The 19,715-nt window shown below is 41.1% G+C and overlaps 1 protein-coding gene and 2 non-coding genes across 3 annotated transcripts; all 3 read right to left on the reverse strand.

Annotated features, from left to right (window-relative positions):
• Positions 1-819: 819 nt before the first annotated feature.
• On the reverse strand, positions 820-926 carry LOC147950163 (small nucleolar RNA R71). The gene has a single exon (XR_015565100.1). It is a non-coding gene; the product is annotated as a small nucleolar RNA R71 (small nucleolar RNA).
• A 4,900-nt stretch (positions 927-5,826) lies between these two features.
• On the reverse strand, positions 5,827-5,933 carry LOC147950164 (small nucleolar RNA R71). Its single transcript, XR_015565716.1, has one exon. It is a non-coding gene; the product is annotated as a small nucleolar RNA R71 (small nucleolar RNA).
• Positions 5,934-16,963: 11,030 nt separating this feature from the next.
• LOC147950165 (uncharacterized) lies at positions 16,964-18,096 on the reverse strand. The gene is made up of 3 exons (XM_087512317.1): positions 18,067-18,096; positions 17,091-17,970; positions 16,964-16,989 (listed from the first exon to the last, which is right to left on the reverse strand). Exons 1-3 carry the CDS (start codon positions 18,094-18,096, stop codon positions 16,964-16,966), a joined length of 936 nt encoding a protein of 311 aa, XP_087368443.1.
• Between the last annotated feature and the right edge of the window lie 1,619 nt (positions 18,097-19,715).

Here is a 19,715-nt window from a genome sequence, read left to right on the forward strand (position 1 = left end):
TTTGGCGCCGTTGCCCATTTGAGTGTGTTTTGTGACATTTAGGATCATTATTAGTCTAAGATTAAGTTCGTTTTAAACACTTGTGAAGTTACTTAACTGGAATCTTCCTTTGCTTGGCTGTTTTGTGTTTCAGGTACCCACTCGACCACCTACTCGACCACCACTCGACCGAGCTGTGATCGAGCACTTGATCGAGCCAAAAGCCGGACCTAAATAGCCATTACTTCCCAGTCGACTCGACCACCCACTCGAGCCTACGCTCGACCGTGTACATGTTCGAGTCTGTAGTAGAGTTTGTTGATGCACACAAGGTCAAAAGGCAAAGATAGTCTTCAACAGCCTATTGACAACATCCACAGGCTACAAAAGGGTTTGAGACATAAGCAAGGAAGAGTAGTTCAACAACAACAAGGTCAAGACATCATGGAGCAACAAGCTATCCATGAGCAAAGACCAAGGCACATTGGTGCAGGAGATGCACCCAATACCCACAACCAAAGGGCTGGAATTGTGCCACCTTCAGTAGCCAACAATAACTTTGAGATCAAGAGTGGATTGATCTCAATGATACAAGCAAACAAGTTTCATGGGTTGCCAATGGAGGATCCACTAGATCACCTTGATGAGTTTGACAGAATATGTGGCCTCACAAAGATCAATGGAGTGAGTGAAGATGGATTCAAATTAAGGCTCTTCCCATTTTCTCTTGGAGACAAAGCTCACCTTTGGGAGAAGACTCTACCTACTGGAGCTATCACCACATGGGATGCATGCAAGAAAGCTTTTCTGGCCAAGTTCTTCTCCAATGCAAGGACTGCTAGGCTGAGGAATGAGATTTCTGGGTTTGCTCAAAGGAATAATGAGAGCTTTTGTGAAGCTTGGGAGAGGTTTAAAGGATTCCAAACTCAGTGTCCTCACCATGGCTTCAGCAATGAGTCACTTCTAAGCACCTTGTATAGAGGAGTGCTTCCCAAGATAAGAATGCTTCTTGACACAGCCTCTAATGGCAATTTCCTCAACAAGAATGTGGAAGAAGGATGGGAATTAGTTGAGAATCTTGCTCAATCTGATGGCAATTATAATGAGGACTATGATATGACCATAAGGAGCTCCTCAACTGATCAAGAGGACAAGTATAAAAAGGATTTGAAGATGGTCAATGAGAAGCTTGACAAGATCTTCCTCAGCCAATCCAAGTCCATTCACTTCATTGGTGAAGAGGAAGCTCTAGTTCAAGAGGGGGAGCCTGACTTTGCTGAGTTGTGCTACATGCAAAACCAGGGAGGATTCAAAGGCTACAACCAAGGAGGTTTCAAGAACAACAATCTCTCTTATAGGAGCACCAATGTGGCCAACCCTCAAGACCAAGTCTATCCACCTCAACAACCTCAACAGCAACAAAACTACATCCCCAAGCAACAACACCAAGTGTTCCAGCCCCAATTGTGTCCCCCACCAGGGTTTCAGACTAACCAGGGCCAGGAACAAGACTTAAGAGCAATGATGCAACAATTGTTGATTGGGCAAACACAAGGCAAGATTGAGGAAGCCAAGCAGTTTGCTGAGTTGAATCAAAGGCTCACATCACAGTACAATGATCTGAACATGAAGTTTGAAGGTCTCAACTCCAGAATGAAGTATATGGAGAGTAACATTGCCTCTACTTCAGCTCCTAAACCCAACCAACTCCCTGGAAAAGCTGTTCAAAATCCAAGGGAGTTCACTGCAAAAGTCATTCATATCTCTCATGAGGAGGTCACTGAGGACAGTGTAGTCCAAGTTTGGGGGAATTAATTAGTTACTGAAGCCCCAAGTGACGTTTGTGCAAAGCAACTGGAGTCCGTTATTGCACTCGACCAAGTACTCGAACAGCCACTCGATTGAGTGCATGCTCGAGTGGTCGATCGAGTTGCAGACTCAGAAGCTGTCAAGCCTGCTAAGTACACTCCTCCTGCTTACAAGCCACCTCTTCCATTCCCAGGACGTTTCAAAGCACAAAAGATTAAGGAGCTTAGGGAAATCATTGAGAGAAAGGAGATGATGGCTAAGCAACAAGAGGAAGAGAAGGCTTTGAAGGAAGTGGTTGTGATTGAAGAAGCTGTGGTTGAGGAAGTGTTGGCCATACAAGAGATCACCATTGCTTACCAAGAAGAAGAGAGAGGACCTGCCTTGGAACAGTATGATCCATATCCTCTCTACAAAGACTTTTTGCTTGATTTGTCAAAGAAGAAGGCTGAAGCTCAAGATGAGAAGGATCTTGAGGACCTTGGAGGAGTTATCATTCCAATCAAGCTTAAGGATCCAGGTCCATTCTATCTGCCTTGCACACTTAGCTATCTTCACTACAACCAATGCCTTTGTGATTTGGGAGCTTCAACAAGTGTGATGCCATACTCCATAGCACAAAAGCTTGGGAGAACTGATTTCAAGTCCACCAACCTTCATATATGTTTAGCTGATGGGTCAAACAAGGAGATAGTTGGAAGGTTGGAAAATGTCCCAGTCAAGATAGGAAAGGCAAGGGTTCACACTGATTTTGTGGTGTTGGAGATGGACAAGGAACCTGAAGATCCAATCATTCTTGGAAGGCCATTCCTAGCCACTGTTGGAGCAGTTATTGATGTCAAAGAGGGTCTTGTGACCTTGAACATTGCTGAAGATATAGCCATGAAGTTTAACATCTATAACCCAACCAACCTTCCTACCATTGATGATCAACCTTTTACTATCAAGGACAAAGGAGGTCAAGAAGGTTCAAGTGGTGAAGCAACTCCAAAGGCTAAGCTCTCCTTTCAAGATGATTCTGTGGAAAAGCTTAAGAGGTCAGTTCAAGAGTTGACTAGTATGGTTGAGGATCTTCAAGTTAAGCTGAACAAGAGGTCCTTAAGGAAGGCAAGACCAAGGCTCAAAATCAAGAAGAAACATGGTTCGTGTGTTAAGGGTGAGGTGATCAAGGATCAACTTCACAGTGATCAAGAGGTTCCAGGGAGGATTTCATCACCTCCTTGGTATCTAAACCAAGTCTAAAAAGGACACCAAAGTCAAACTTAGTGACTTTAAACAAGCTCACTAGGGAGGATGTCCCTAAGGTATCCTTTGTAAATATGGTTTATTTTCCTTGTAGTTTTGATGTGTTTTCTTTTTTTGTTTGTGTTGGACAGGCCTTTAGGTGAGAATGTAGTTGGGTAAGGAGGGAATTAGACTTGGAGAAGGAGACTCGCAAGCCCACTCGACCTACCCACGAGAGGTACTTGATGTTCATATATTTTACCATGTTTTCCCTTAGTTTATTCACATCTTTTGCATCTTTTGCTAGCCATTTTCATCATTATTGTGTAGCTTTAGGACTAATCATGCATTAGAGTTTAGTTGCATTGCATTTGCATCTTTTCATGCATAAACAGGTGATTTTGGAGCTTAAGGAGCATGGAAACAATCCTGAGGAGAAGTGAAGCAATCTTGAAGGGAAAGCAAGAGAGCTAAGGCTGAAGAACCAAGGTCCAGAGTCCAACTCGACCAAGCACTCGACCGAGTGGGTAGATGGACTCGACCGAGTGGAGTGTGCACGAGAGAAGCCAGCTCGACCATGGACTTGACCGAGCACTGGTCGAGTTGACCGAGCCGTTGACTACTTTGACTTTTTCTATTTTTAGGGCTTCCACCTCCTCACCTATATAAGGCCTTGTACCTGCAGCCACCAAAGTGTGCAACTTTTTAGATATTCCCTAAACCTAGTTTTTACCTTTTTTAGTTTTATTCCTTTTGCATTTTTATTTTTAAGATCTTGTACTTCCTTATGAAAGAAGACTAGATTCTTATATTTTGTTGGTTCTATAACTTTCAAGATATTGAGAATTTGAGTTTCATCCTTTCATCAATATTGAAGATCTTTGTTTAATCTTTCTAATAATGCAAGTTTCAATATCTTCTGGGTTTTTGACTTTGATCACCATGTATTGTTGTGAGTAGTTTCCTTAGGATCTTGAGGATGGGTTAGGATGGATTGATCTTGTGGTTTGTGTGACTTGGTCAAGCTTGATTGTTGTAGATCTCTTCTAGGGTAGATGATCTTAATGCTGATTCTATATCTGAGAGGGTAGAGTCTGATTTCAAGCTTCTTAGCATCACACCAATGTTTAGGAAGCATAGATAAGGCTAGATTTAGAGCTTACCATTAGGCTTGCTAAGAGATTAGAGGTCTTGTTTGGTTTGAGATGTATTGCTTAATGCCTGCTTGTGTAGATTCTTTACTGTGTGAGAACAAGTCTAGAATTGCATAGGTTTGATTGTTTCTTGACCATGAGAGTGGGAGAAACTTGTCTTAGATTAATATGTCTAGAGGCTAGCTCAAAGTTTGCTTGAGATTTGTTGACCAAGTTAGATAACCACAATGATTAGTCCATCCCATGAATCCATCCTCAGGACCTTCTTTGTTTATTGAAATCTTAGTCTTAATCCTGTTGCTTGCTTGTTGTTTGATTGGATTTAGCATTACTCTGTTTTTATTGCATTGCTCTGTTTCTGCGTCTAGTCTAGCTCGACCACCCACTCGACCTACACTAGGTCGAGTGCTGCTCGAGTTCATCCCCAGAACTCTGTGTCTATGATTTGTGCTTGTCTTGTTTCATTCCTGTTTCATTCCAGTTGCATACATTTAGTTTTCAGTTCATTAATTATCTTGCATTAGTTCATTAGTAGTAGTCTCTGTTTCTGTTCTTGCTTTATCACTGTTTCAATCATTCAGTTTCATTTGCATCTAGTTGTTAGTTCTTGTAGTTTATTTTCTGCATTTTACATTTTCTTCCTAGGATTGTTAGTGACAAACAATCTTTACATTTGTCTTAACTTAGATTCATATGCATATCTTAATTGTTCACAAACACTCATTTAGGATTGATACCTCTTGTACTGGAATAGCATAAGGGGAATTCAAACACCCATCCATCATTCCATTCATATCTCACCATTGCATACATCATCATTCACACCACAATATAAACTTGTTTCAATTTGGCGCCGTTGCCCATTTGAGTGTGTTTTTGTGACATTTAGGATCCATATTAGTCTAAGATTAAGTTCTTTTATACGCTTGTGAGGTTGCTGTACTCGAATCTTCTGTTTCTGGGTTGAAGTTCCATTTCAGGTACCACTCGACCAGTCACTCGACCACCACTCGACCGTGTCGTGATCGAGCACCTGCTCGAGCCAGAAGCCGGATCTCTATAACCATCATTTTCCAGTCGACTTGACCTCCTACTTGAGCCTGTACTCAGTCGCTTGCCTAGCCAAAATCGTTTGTGTCTGTTAATGCACACAAGGTCTAAAGGAAAGGACAATCTTCTTAGGCCTATTGACAACATCAACAACAAGACCAAGAGTTTAGGAGCTAAGCAAAGGAGAGTTGTTCAGCAACAAAAAGAGGTTATAGTAGCTATGGATCAACAGGATCAGGTTCAGAGACCAAGGAACATTGGTGCTGGAGATGCACCCAACACTCACAACCAAAGAGCTGGCATTGTGCCACCAACTGTTGCCAACAACAACTTTGAGATCAAGAGTGGATTGATCTCAATGATTCAGGCCAATAAATTCCATGGATTGCCTATGGAGGATCCACTAGATCATCTTGATGAGTTTGACAGAATCTGTGGTCTTACCAAGATCAATGGAGTAAGTGAAGATGGTTTCAAGCTGAGGTTGTTCCCTTTCTCACTTGGGGACAAGGCTCATTTATGGGAAAAGACTCTCCCTACTGGTGCAATCACTATTTGGGATGCATGCAAGAAGGCTTTCTTGGCCAAGTTTTTCTCCAATGCTAGGACAACAAGACTAAGGAATGAGATCTCTGGATTTGCTCAAAGGAGTAATGAAAGCTTTTGTGAAGCTTGGGAGAGATTCAAGGGATACCAAACTCAATGTCCTCATCATGGTTTCAGTGTGGAGTCTTTGTTGAGCACATTGTATAGAGGAGTGCTTCCCAAGTTCAGAATGCTTCTTGATACAGCCTCCAATGGAAACTTCCTCAATAAGAATGTGGAAGAAGGCTGGGAGTTAGTAGAGAACCTTGCACAGTCTGATGGGAACTACAATGAGGACTATGACAGAACCATAAGGTCATCATCAACTGATCAAGAAGACAAGTACAAGAGGGATCTGAAAATGGTGAATGAAAAGCTTGATATTGCTAAGTCAGCAAAAGTCTATTCACTTTGTTAGTGAAGAGGAGCCTCCAGTTCAAGAGGGAGAGAATGAGTTTGCTGAGTTATGCTATATGCAAAACCAAGGAGGTTTCAAGGGTTATAACCAAGGAGGGTTTAGGAACAATAATTTGTCCTATAGGAGCACAAATGTGGCCAACCCACAAGATCAAGTCTACCTTCCTCAACAGCCTCAACAGCACCAAACCTATGTCCCCAAACAACAGCAACAGGTGTTCCAGCCCCAGTTGTGTCCCCCACCAGGGTTTCAGACTAACCAAGGCCAGGAACAAGACCTTAGAGCCATGGTACAACAGCTGTTGATTGGTCAAACACAAGGGAAGATAGAGGAAGCCAAACAGTTTGCTGAGCTAAACCAAAGGCTCACATCTCAATACAATGATCTGAATATGAAGTTTGAGGGTCTGAATTCCAGAGTTAAGTACATGGAGAGTAACATAGCCTCTTCTTCAGCTCCAAAACCCAACCAACTCCCTGGAAAAGCTGTCCAAAATCCAAGGGAGTTCACAGCCAAAGCCATTCAAGTTCATGAGGAAGAAGCCACTGAGGACAGTGCAGTTCAAGTTTGGGGGAATTCATTAGTTACTGAAGCCCCAAGTGATGTTTGTAACAAGCAATTGGAGCTCGCACCTGAGCTCGACCATGGACTCGAGCAGCCACTCGACCGAGTGCGTGCTCGAGTGGTCGATCGAGCTGGACAGTCCGAGGCTGACAAACCTGCCAAATACATTCCTCCTGCCTACAAGCCTCCACTACCTTTCCCAGGATGTTTCAAAGCACAAAAGATTAAGGAGCTTAGGGAAATCATTGAGAGAAAGGAGATGATGGCTAGGCAACAAGAAGAAGAGAGGGTTTTGAAGGAAGAAGCTGTGGTTGAGAAAAAAGAAGAAGTGTTGGCTATACAAGAAATCACCATTGCTTACCTGGAAGAGGAGAGAGGACCTGCTTTGGAACAGTATGATCCATATCCTCTCTACAAAGACTTTTTGCTTGATTTGTCAAAGAAGAAGGCTGAAGCTCAAGATGAGAAGGATCTTGAGGACCTTGGAGGAGTTATCATTCCAATCAAGCTTAAGGATCCAGGGCCATTCTACTTGCCTTGCACAATCAGTTACCTCCACTACAATCAATGCATTTGTGATTTGGGAGCTTCAACAAATGTCATGCCATATTCCATAGCTCAAAAGCTTGGGAGAACTGACTTCAAATCTACTAGACTCCATGTGTGCCTAGCTGATGGGACAAATAGAGAGGTAGTTGGCAGGTTAGAGAATGTCCCAATCAAGATAGGAAGAGCAAGGATCCACACTGACTTTGTGGTGATAGAGATGGACAAGGAGCCTGAAGATCCAATCTTACTAGGGAGGCCATTCTTAGCTACTGTTGGAGCAGTTATTGATGTCAAGGAAGGTCTTGTGACCTTGAACATTGCTGAAGATGTAGTTATGAAGTTCAATATCTACAATCCAACCAACCTTCCCACCATTGATGACCAGCCTTTTACTATCAAGGACAAAGGTGGTCAAGAAGGGTTAAGTGATAAGGCAACTCCAAAAGCTGAGCTCCCACTTCAAGAGGATTATGTGGAAAAGCTTAAGAGGTCAGTTCAAGAGTTGACTAGTATGGTTGAGGATCTTCAAGTAAAGCTGAACAAGAGGTCTTTGAGGAAAGCAAGACCAAGGCTCAAAATCAAGAAGCAATATGGTTTGTGTGCTAAGGGTGAGGTGATCAAGGATCAACTTCACAGTGACCAAGAGGTTCCAGGGAGGATTTCATCACCTCCTTGGTATCTAGATCAAGTCTAAGAAGGAAATCAAAGTCAAGCTTAGTGACTTTAAACAAGCTCACTAAGGAGGAAGTCCCTAAGGTATCCTTTGTAAATATGGTTTAATTTGTTAGTAGTTTTGATGTGCTTTCTTTTATGTTTTTGTTGGACAGGCTTTTTATTAAGAATGTAGTTGGGTAAGAAGAGATTTGGACTTGGGCAAGGAGGTTCGCAAGCCCACTCGACCAGGCCACGAGAGGTACACGATCGAGCTGGGTAAGGATTAAGGCCCATTTGGTTTCCAAAGCTTCTAGAACGATCGAGTGGAGGGAGAAAAGGAAGAAAAAATTTGAAATTTCAAATTGGTCAAGGAGCTCGACCACGTGCTGGTTGAGTGTGGGGTCGAGTGGTAGCCAAGAAGCAGGTCAAAGATTCCCATTTCAAATTTGAATGGTATGGACGCTCCACCCTTGTCTCCTTGTCCCCTTAGCTTCTTTATATACTCCTAGCATGAGATCATACCTCTCACACTCTCTCATTTGCTCAAAATATCTAAATTCAAGCTTTAAAGTCTCTCTCAAGTTCATCTTTTGCTCAAAGCTTAGTTCTTTCTAGTTTTTGGGTCACTAACCTATTAACTTTAAGCTTTGAGTTTATTCCTCTCAGTTTTTGTTCAAAAATGTCTTCCAAGATCACTAAGAAGTCCAAGCAAGCAGCTGCAATCTCTAAGGGTCGTCATGATGTTGATTTAGAATCAAGAGAGGATGCTGGAAGGTCCACTCGACGTCCCACTCGAGCATGCACTCGACCGAGTGGCCGTCCGAGTGACCGACCGAGCCAGCGTGCGAGTTCCAGAAACCCAGCTGTTGAGGAAGATCCTGAAAGAACTGAATCAGAGGAGGAAAGGGAGCCAACACTCAGTGAGTTTATGAGGAGAGCAAGGGCCAAAGGAAAGAGGCCAGCTGTTGAGGTTGAACAAGAGGGGAGTGAAAGTGAGAGTGAGGAAGAAGAAAGTGAGGAAAAAGAACTAATGGATGATGGAGAAGCTGAGTCTTGTGGATTGTCAAAGAAGCAGCTTTATGATGCGTTCATGAGGATGGAGTTCTTGGGAACCAGATATCCACATAAGGAGACCATGGAGAAGCTTGCCATTGATGAAGATGTGGAGTGTCTCTTTGAGAAGAGCAGCCTTACCAAGTTCATGGGGCTTTGTATGGAGGGGTATAGAGAGGAAAGCTGTGAGTTCCTAGCCACTGTCAAGCTGCACACATATGTGAGGAAGGATGCTGTAGTAGGAGCTGGTCACATTTCTTTCACAATCAAAGGGAAGAAGCATGAGCTCTCAATGAAGAACCTGGCTGATGTGTTTGGTTTTGAGGTTGGGAGCAATAGGAGCTTGATGGTTCCGAGAGAAGAACTGTATGCTGTGTGGGAAACCATTGGGGATAACAAGCTCTACTCATCCTCCAACTCCAAGAGCTCAAGGATTAGGAGCCCAGTCTTGAGGTACTACCACAAAGCTCTTGCCAACACCTTCTTTGCTAGGAAGGAAACTGGAAACATCAATGAGGGAGAGCTAAAGATGATTGAGAAGGAATGGAACCATCATCCTTGGTAGCACTGTGGAGAATGATCTTGCAATGGTGCTGATAGACCATATGATATATTTGAGAAGTTGGGTAGGCAAGCTTGAGAACAAGGGTTCAAGAGGAGCACTTACCATTGGAGGCATCATTACTCCAATTCTTCAAGCTGCTAACATTCCACTTAGAGGAGAAGGGGTCTCACCAAGATGGATTGATTCCAGCTACCTAACCTCTACACTCATCCTAGCCAAGGAGATGCATCAAGGAAACCATATCTTTAACTTTGAGCTGCCAACAGTTGGGAAGAAACAAGTGATCCTACCAAACAAAGAGCTCACTACCATTCAAGAAGGAGCCAACATTGATTTTTGGCCAGCTGATGAGTACTTATTTGATGGAGTAGTACAGCCTAGAGTTGATGCAGCTGGAGATGTAGAGATGGGTGATGGAGAGGAGCAGTTCTACTTTGAGAACTATGAGCCCAATCCAAGGGATAGTAGAGGAGTGAGAGAGCATAGCAAGAGGTTGACATTGCTGCAAAAGTGGAACAAATGGCATGGGAAGAGGTTTGACAAGCTCAAGAAGAAGGTGACCAACATGGCTAAGTCCATTAGAGGCCTGAAGAAGGAAGTTGCTGACTTGAAGAGTGGAAACTCTTCACCAACTCCATCAAGCCCTTTGAGGAGGAGTGGCTCAACTAGAGCACTTTCAAGAGTTGCAAACCCTGTGGAACCAGCTAGGGCTTCAATGTATGAGCCAAATCAGAGGAAGAGGAGCTCAAGTACCCAAGAACAACAGTTTTCGAGGCACTCGACCGGGTCACTCGAGCACCCATTCGACCGAGCACCTTGGAGCCACTCGACCGAGTTCCAGCCTAGACCACCATTTGGCTTCCCACCTCCAGCTGCTTATCCAGGCTATCCAGGTTACCCCCCCATACCACCCCAATACTTTATGGATCCAGCACTATACCATCAGTACCAGCAGTACCAGACTCAAGATATGGAGACTCGCGGTCCAGCTCGACCCCCCCACTCGGACATGCACTCGACCGAGTCACGGTCGATTGGCATTGTCGAGCTGCCCCAATCACCTTCCTCCAATCACCAGCAGGACCCCAGCTACACCTTTGATAGTATGCAGGAGGATGTGGACAGCTTCTTCTCCAATCCTTGAGGTAACATTATCACCTTACCATTGTATATACCATAACTTTTCATATGTTGTGTTTTGTTTTAAGTCTTGAATCCTCAAGCAAATTTCTTTCACACAAGGGACTGTGTGATTTAAGTTTGGGGGAGGGTTTGAGATAGCATTTGATGTTGTGTTTTGTTTTCTTATTTCAAATTTTTATCATCATCATGTTAGCACTTGCATAATCATCTAAGGCATAGGAAAACCATAAAAATTTGAAAATTTTTTGCAAAAATCTTTATAAAAAAAGAGTGTTCATGTAGTTTGCATTGCATATTTAAGTATTTTGTTTATCATATAGGACTGTTTGCATTAGGGATCTATGATGAGTTTTTCCTTGTTAGCTTGCTTAATTCACTAGACTAGGATCAATGCCCAAGTTAATAGTACTTTGATGCTAGTTGAGTGGTTGGAAGCATAAGATTGAACCAAGCCTTGAATTCCTGAATTGCATTTGGTCTAAATTGAAGCATGTTGTGATTTGATGCCATTTCCTATCTATAAGAACCTAATATTGACTGTTAATTATCAATGTATGCATTGCTTTAAACTCATGGATACCATATACTTATTTGGATCATCTTTCTCCTTTTGCCACTCTTGTTGATCCAAGTAGCTGATCTCACTTTTAAATCAGTTTCCCTACCCCTAACCAAACCTTCTTTCAAGCCATGTTTATTCTTGTGTGTGTGAGGCCTATTTTTGGGATTGAGCTTGGTAGAAAGTGTTAGGTTTGAACTGACAAGAGTAAAACCTTGTGTAGTTCTAGTTTGCATTTTTCAAACTAGATAGGACTAGGTTGTTCACTTGTTGGGTTTGGGACTTGGCTGTTTTGAAAAGAAAAGAAAGAAAAGAGAGAGAGAAAAAAAAACAAAAAAAAAAAAAAAAGGGGGTAGAGTCTTGAGGAGGGGAATGAGTTTAAGCAAAAGCTAAAGTCTAGTGAAAGGATGGGAAGTAAAAATTGTTATCTAAGATGGTTCTAGTTAAAGAAAAGAAAAGAAAGCAAAGTGAAGTTTAGCAAAAAGCTTATATGTCTTAAGAATAAGAAGAAAAGAGAACCATAGCAATAAGAAAAAAATTCTCATTCCACTAGAAAGATCAATTAAGAAACCTCTCCGAAGACTTGAAAACCAAAAGAGAAAAGGGTGAAAGAGAAAAGAAGAAGTTAAAGGGTAGCACTAGGATCATTTGGGTTTAGATTGATAGGATAAACACTTTGGGTACCTTTGGGTAGACAAGGCTTTATTCTTGTATGTGTCTAGGTGTTCTTACCTTTAGCATTCTTCTAAAGCTCAATCCATTTTTATGAGAGAACCTTGATATTGACAAGCCCCACTCTAAAAAAAAAAAAGAGACCATCATTGTCTCAAAACCCTTTATTACCAAGCCAAATGAGTTTAAGCATTGCATAGAATTGATTCATGTTCTTGATTAATGAATGTTAAAGGAATTGGTTGATTTGAATGCATGTGGATATCTAAGGCTTAAATAAGTAAAGGTTGTGAAATGCTTGTCTAAAATTTTTAATTCCAGCTCATTCAACTTGCATCATAGTATTAGTAACTTGGACATTGATTCTAGATGGTCTATTTGCAAGCTTTAGGAGCTGAGATCCCACTTTCAAACCTCATGTACCTTCTTATGTCTTGTTTATTTGCTTGAGGGCAAGCAAAGACTAAGTTTGGGGGTGTTGATGTTCATATATTTTACCATGTTTTCCCTTAGTTTTTTCACATCTTTTGCATCTTTTGCTAGCCATTTTCATCATTATTGTGTAGCTTTAGGACTAATCATGCATTAGAGTTTAGTTGCATTGCATTTGCATCTTTTCATGCATAAACAGGTGATTTTGGAGCTTAAGGAGCATGGAAACAATCCTGAGGAGAAGTGAAGCAATCTTGAAGGGAAAGCAAGAGAGTTAAGGCTGAAGAACCAAGGTCCAGAGTCCAACTCGACCAAGCACTCGACCGAGTAGGTAGATGGACTCGACCGAGTGGAGTGTGCATGAGAGAAGCCAGCTCGACCATGGACTCGACCGAGCACTGGTCGAGTTGACCGAGCCGTTGACTACTTTGACTTTTTCTATTTTTAGGGCTTCCACCTCCTCACCTATATAAGGCCTTGTACCTGCAGCCACCAAAGTGTGCAACTTTTTAGATATTCCCTAAACCTAGTTTTTACCCTTTTTAGTTTTATTCCTTTTGCATTTTTATTTTTAAGATCTTGTACTTCCTTATGAAAGAAGACTAGATTCTTATATTTTGTTGGTTCTATAACTTTCAAGATATTGAGAATTTGAGTTTCATCCTTTCATCAATATTGAAGATCTTTGTTTAATCTTTCTAATAATGTAAGTTTCAATATCTTCTGGGTTTTTGACTTTGATCACCATGTATTGTTGTGAGTAGTTTCCTTAGGATCTTGAGGATGGGTTAGGATGGATTGATCTTGTGGTTTGTGTGACTTGGTCAAGCTTGATTGTTGTAGATCTCTTCTAGGGTAGATGATCTTAATGCTGATTCTATATCTGAGAGGGTAGAGTCTGATTTCAAGCTTCTTAGCATCACACCAATGTTTAGGAAGCATAGATAAGGCTAGATCTAGAGCTTACCATTAGGCTTGCTAAGAGATTAGAGGTCTTGTTTGGTTTGAGATGTATTGCTTAATGCCTGCTTGTGTAGATTCTTTACTGTGTGAGAACAAGTCTAGAATTGCATAGGTTTGATTGTTTCTTGACCATGAGAGTGGGAGAAACTTGTCTTAGATTAATATGTCTAGAGGTTAGCTCAAAGTTTGCTTGAGATTTGTTGACCAAGTTAGATAACCACAATGATTAGTCCATCCCATGAATCCATCCTCAGGACCTTCTTTGTTTATTGAAATCTTAGTCTTAATCCTGTTGCTTGCTTGTTGTTTATTTAGACTAAGATTTCAATAAACAAAGAAGGCCTTGAGGAGGGATTCATGGGCTGAGCTAATCATTGTGGTTATCTAACTTGGTCAACAAATCTCAAGCAACCATTGAGCTGATCTCTAGACATACTATTCTAAGACATGTTTAATCCACTCTCATGGCAAGAAACAATCAAACCTATGCATTTCTAGACTTGTTCTCACAAAGAAAAGAATCTACACAAGCAGGCATTTAGCAATACATCTCAAACCAAACAAGACTTCTAATCTCTTAGCAAGCCTAATGGTAAGCTCTAGATCTAGCCTTATCTATGCTCCTTAGACATTGGTGTGATGCTAAGATGCTTGAAATCAAACCCTACCTTCTCAGATATAGGATCAGCATTAAGATCATCTAGCCTAGAAGAGATCTACAACAATCAAGCTTGACCAAATCAAACAAACCACAAGATCAACCCAGCCTAACCCATCCTCAAGGTCCTAAACAAACTACTCACAAGAACACATGGTGAAATATGTCAAAAACCCAGAAAATAATGAAACTTGCATCATTGGAAAGATGAAACAGAGATCTACAATATTGATGAAGGAATAAAACTCGAAATCTTAATACTTTGAAAGTTATGAAACAAACAAAATATAAGAATCTAGTCTTTCTCTCTCAAACAAGTACAAAATCTAAAATAAAAGAAAAGTGCAAAAGGAATAATATCTAAAAAAGGTAAAAACTAGGTTTTAGACTCTCTAAAAAGCTGGACTCCTTGGTGGCTGCAGGTACAAGGGCTTTTTATAGGAGATGAGGTGGAAGCCCTAAAAATACAAAAAGTCAAAGCAGTCAACGGCTCGGTCAACTCGACCAGTGCTCGGTCGAGTGGCTGGTCGAGCTGGCTTCTCTCGTTCATTCTCCACTCGGTCGAGTCCTTCTCAGCACACGGTCGAGTGGTGCTCGAGTGGTGCGGTCGAGTTGGACTCCAGACCTTGATTCTACAGCCTTAACTCTCTTGTTTTCTCCTCAGGATTGCTTCCATGCTCCTTAAGCTCCAAAATCACCTGTTTATGCATGAAAAGATGCAAATGCAATGCAACTATACTCTAATGCATGATTAGTCCTAAAGCTACACAATAATGGCCTAAATGGATAGCAAAAGATGCAAAAGTTGTGAATAAACTAAGGGAAAACAAGGTAAAATATATGAACATCAGATGAACTCCTCATAAAGTAGCTTGATAGAACCCAAATACTAGAGAGTAAGCGGATCTATGAAGAAGAAGCACTAGTTTGAGACTTATCCACTTCTAGTAACACAACTCTTAGATTTGTGTACTTAGGAGAAAGAGGATTAAGAATCAGTAATCTAGGCTAAGTAAGACAGTAAATAAGAAGAGTTTAGGTGAGATTTGAGAAGAGAATCGGCTGCCTTAAGGGCAGCCTCTAACCGTTATCTCTTGAGCTCTCTACATTGAATATGCGAGCATAACCACAAGTGTGGAGGAGAGAAGAACGGGAATGTGATTCTCTTATTATTGAATTGAATGTGTTATTGAATTAGTTACATAGGGGCTCAATTACACAACTTAATATAGGAACTCAAAGTGCATATAGCCGTTAGAGAGGAAATGATAGCTGAAAGGGACATTCTCGAGTTGGTGCATAGTGAAAGCGACTCTTCCTTCCTTCACCAACCAAGGACATACGTGATTCTTCCTTCCCTTCCTTTCCTTGCGAGATATTTAACTTCTTCTAGATCCTTCTTCCTTATGGGCCTCTTTCTTATAAGGCCTTGTGAGATATTTAACTTCTTCTTCCACAGCTCGGCCTCACGGCCTAAACCCTAAACACTCCAAATTCAACTCGAACTCTTATAATTAGTCAAATGCATTGGATTGTTACATATTTTGACCATAGAAAGAGTAAGATAGCTGTTTACTGCTTCAAATCAATGTTTCCTCTCGGTTTTAGCCTGTTTTCTCGGTTTAAGCCTGTTTTGGGATAAAACGGGTTTAAGTGTTGTCTAAACACTCCAAATTCAACCCAAACTCTTATAATTAGTCAATGGAATTGGATTGTCACATATTTTGACCCTAGGAAGAGTACAATAGCTGTTTACTGCTTCGAATAATTTTTTTCTCTCGGTTTTAGCCTGTTTTCTCGGATTAAGCTTGTTTTGGGAAAAAAACGCGTTTAAGTGTTTTCTAAACACTCCAAATTCATCCTGATCTCTTAAAATTAGTCCAATGCATTGGATTGTCACACAGTCTGACCCTAGAAACAGTAACAAAGCTATTAACTGCTTTGAATCAATGTTTTCTTGGTTTAAGCCTGTTTTGGGATAAAACGGGTTTAAGTATTGTCTAAACACTCCAAATTCAACCCAAACTCTTATAATCAGTCGAATGCATTGGATTATTACATATTTTGACCCTAGAAAGAGTAACATAGCTATTTACTGCTTCGAATCAAAGTTTTCTCGGTTTTTGCCTGTTTTGGGATAAAGCGGGTTTAAATGTTATCTAAACACTCCAAATTCATCCCGAGCTCTTACAATTAGTCAAATGCATTGGATTGTTTCATACTTTGACCCTAGAATGAGTAACATAGATGTTTACTGCTTCGAAAAAATCTTTTCTCTCGGTTTTAGCCTGTTTTCTCAAATTAAGCCTGTTTTGGGAAAAAACGGGTTTTAGTGTTGTCTAAACACCCCAAATTCATCCTCTTCTCTAGAATTAGTCCAATGCATTGGATTGTCATACATTCTGACCCTAGAAATAGTAACAAAGCTATTAACTGCATAGAATCAATGTTTTCTCGGTTTTAGCCTGTTTTGGGACAAAATGGGTATAACTGGTGTCTAAACACTCCAAATTCAACCCGAACTCTTATAATTAGTCAAATGCATTGGATTGTTACATATTTTGACCCTAGAAAGAGTAAGATAGCTGTTTACTGCTAAGGTTCAAAACTTGAATTATCAAAGGAAACATTAGGCAACCTTAATTTAAAAGCTTTAGAGTGAGGATGGCCTAGTCTAGCATGCCAAACATCACTCGAAATACTACTAAGGTTCGATATAAGCGAAAACAAATTAGATGGACTTGATGAGGTTTTCTCTAGGACATATAGATCTCCCTTAGCATCTCCTCCTCCAAGAAGCTTTCCAGTCTTAATATCCTGAAAATGCACACTGTTAGGACCAAAGATAGTGTAGCAGTTTAAATCAGTTGTAGCTCTTTTAACCGATAAGAGGTTAGAGGTAAAAGTAGGCATAAAGAAAGCTTTTGAATCCTTATCAAATAGTTTCAAGTCTCCTACACCCTTAACTGGTATTTTATCCCCATTAGCAATAATAACATTACCCACAGCCGATTTTATGTTGTGTATAAGACTAGGGTTACTTATCATGTGGTGAGAAGCACCCGAGTCAACAACAAGGGTTTTACTAGGCTGTGAAGCAAAGAAGGTGGTACCAGAATCTTTTAGCGCGGCAATGGATTTGATGAGAGCCTCCAGGTCAGACTTCCTCACAAGATCCCCAAACGAGGCTGCCATAGCCATAGCCGCCGCACTGCCTTGGTTTGCTGCACCGGAACCTTGACCGCTTGGCCCTTCATGTGAGAGGTTTGCTTTGAACTTGGCCGGCTTGAGGTGAGGGTGAAGAATCCAGCACTTGTCCTTCATGTATCCCTTCTTTTTGCAGTGGTCACACACCATGGCTCTCCGGTCGTCGTGTTTGTAGGCGCCCTTGTTTGCAGTTGCCAAGTCTTCCTTTCCACTAAAGAGACCAAGGGAACCTTGTTCCTTTTGCACTTGGGAACAAACGTCTTCAAGCGTAGGGAGCTTGTCTCCCCGGAGGATATGCTTGATTAAGTCATTAAACGCCGGGTTAAGGGTGAGTAGGAGGCCAAACACCTTGTCTTGTTCCTTTCTCTCGTTGAGGATGGCTGGATCAATTGTACTCGGTCGGAGCATCTCGAGCTCGGCCCATAGTGACCTAAACTTCCCAAAGTGCTTCGTGAACTCCAAATCTTCTTGATGAAGTCCATTGATTGCCTTCTTGACTTCAAACACTCGGGTTAGGTTGGTCACGTTCCCATAGACATTCGCTAGCGTCTCCCACAACTCCTTGGCCGTCTCGCAGTATGAATAGGCTTCAAGGATAGGTGCGTCTAGCGAGTTTTGGAGAATGGCAAGCACGGTCTGATCTTCTTGGAACCACTTAACTTCCTTCTCGAGATCAGCCTCCTTGTCTTCTTCCTTCTCTTCTTTACCATCTTCCTTAGTAGCTTTCTTGGGAAGCTGGTCCGTTTCAACATGGATCCACAGCCCCCGGCCACTAAGTGCGGTCTTTGTGGTTCTCTTCCACAACAAGTAATTTGCTCCTTTGAGCACTACCGGGGTTACAATGGGTTTGGTGTTACCCATTGTTACCGATTTGAAACGACAAAATAGAATAAACTAGGTAGAATATTGAAATGGAAGTAGTGTAAGGTGAATAAGAGAATAGAGAGAATAGCGAGTAGTATTTGGAGGGTTTAGGGGTATAAGGAAGAACAGGACTAGATTTAGAGATTCAAGGATCAAAGGACTTGCTCTGATACCATGTTGGGTTTAGACGGAAGCAAAGAGAACAATTTGAGAGAGATTGAGTGAACTATGTAGAGAGAAGTGAGAAAACATATGATTCCATTAGTATATTCATTACAATGTCGGCTAAGAACTATAAATAGCAAGGAAAGAAACTAGGGCAACCCTCTATTACACTCGACAACTTGTTGATAGGGACATAAAGGAAGGAGTGGGTAGATCCCAAGGATGATAGTGACATGACTTGGTTTCCTTAAGGGAGGCGACCCGTGACCTTATCCTCCAACGGCTTTATTGTGTCTTCGAGATCCTTCTAATGGGCTTTGCTAAGTAGTCCAGCCTCGCCTCTTCTCATTTCATTTGATATAGCTCGGCCTTATTGGTAAGTGTACGGACGGGCGTACGGACGGCCGTACAGACACCTTCAAGTCTCGAGTGTCATACTGATCAATAGTCTGACCCTAGAAACAGTAAAAAAGCTATTAACTGCTTTGAATCAATGTTTTCTTGGTTTAAGCCTGTTTTCGGATAAAACGGGTTTAAGTATTGTCTAAACACTCCAAATTCAACCCAAACTCTTATAATTAGTCGAATGCATTGGATTGCTACATATTTTGACCCTAGAAAGAGTAACATAGCTATTTACTGCTTCGAATCAAAGTTTTCTCGGTTTTTGCCTGTTTTTGGGATAAAGCGGGTTTAAGTGTAATCTAAACACTCCAAATTCATCCTGATCTCTTACAATTAGTCAAATGCATTGGATTGTTACATATTTTGACCCTAGAAAGAGTAACATAGATGTTTACTGCTTCGAATAAATGTTTTCTCTCGGTTTTAGCCTGTTTTCTCGGATTAAGCCTATTTTGGGAAAAAACGGGTTTTAGTGTTGTCTAAACACCCCAAATTCATCCCGTTCTCTAGAATTAGTCCAATGCATTGGATTGTCACACATTCTGACCCCTGAAAAAGTAACAAAGCTATTAACTGCTTAGAATCAATGTTTTCTCGGTTTTAGCCTGTTTTGGGACAAAATGGGTATAACTGGTGTCTAAACACTCCAAATTCAACCCCGAACTCTTATAATTAGTCAAATGCATTGGGTGGTTACATATTTTGACCCTAGAAAGAGTAAGATAGCTATTTACTGCTTCAAATCAATGTTTTCTCTCGGTTTTAGCCTATTTTCTTGGTTTAAGTCTGTTTTGGGATAAAACGGGTTTAAGTGTTGTCTAAACACTCCAAATTCAACCCAAACTCTTATAATTAGTCAATGGAATTGGATTGTTACATATTTTGACCCTAGGAAGAGTACCATAGTTGTTTACTGCATCTAATAAATTTTTTCTCTCGGTTTTAGCCTGTTTTCTCGGATTAAGCCTGTTTGGAGAAAAAAACGCGTTTAAGTGTTTTCTAAACACTCCAAATTCATCCTGATCTCTTAAAATTAGTCCAATGCA

The sequence above is a fragment of the Camelina sativa genome, chromosome 1 (assembly GCF_030686135.1).
Source record: "Camelina sativa cultivar CO46 ecotype springtype chromosome 1, ASM3068613v1".
NCBI classification, from domain to species: Eukaryota; Viridiplantae; Streptophyta; class Magnoliopsida; order Brassicales; family Brassicaceae; genus Camelina; species Camelina sativa.

Coding starts and splice junctions, on each gene's coding strand:
- LOC147950165 (XM_087512317.1), bottom strand. CDS start 18,096: ATGGGTAACACCAAACCCATTGTAACCCCG. Junction 17,971..18,066: donor CCAAACCCATTGTAACCCCG/GTAGTGCTCAAA, acceptor GAAACGGACCAG/CTTCCCAAGAAAGCTACTAA. Junction 16,990..17,090: donor AACCCTTGTTGTTGACTCGG/GTGCTTCTCACC, acceptor ATACCAGTTAAG/GGTGTAGGAGACTTGAAACT.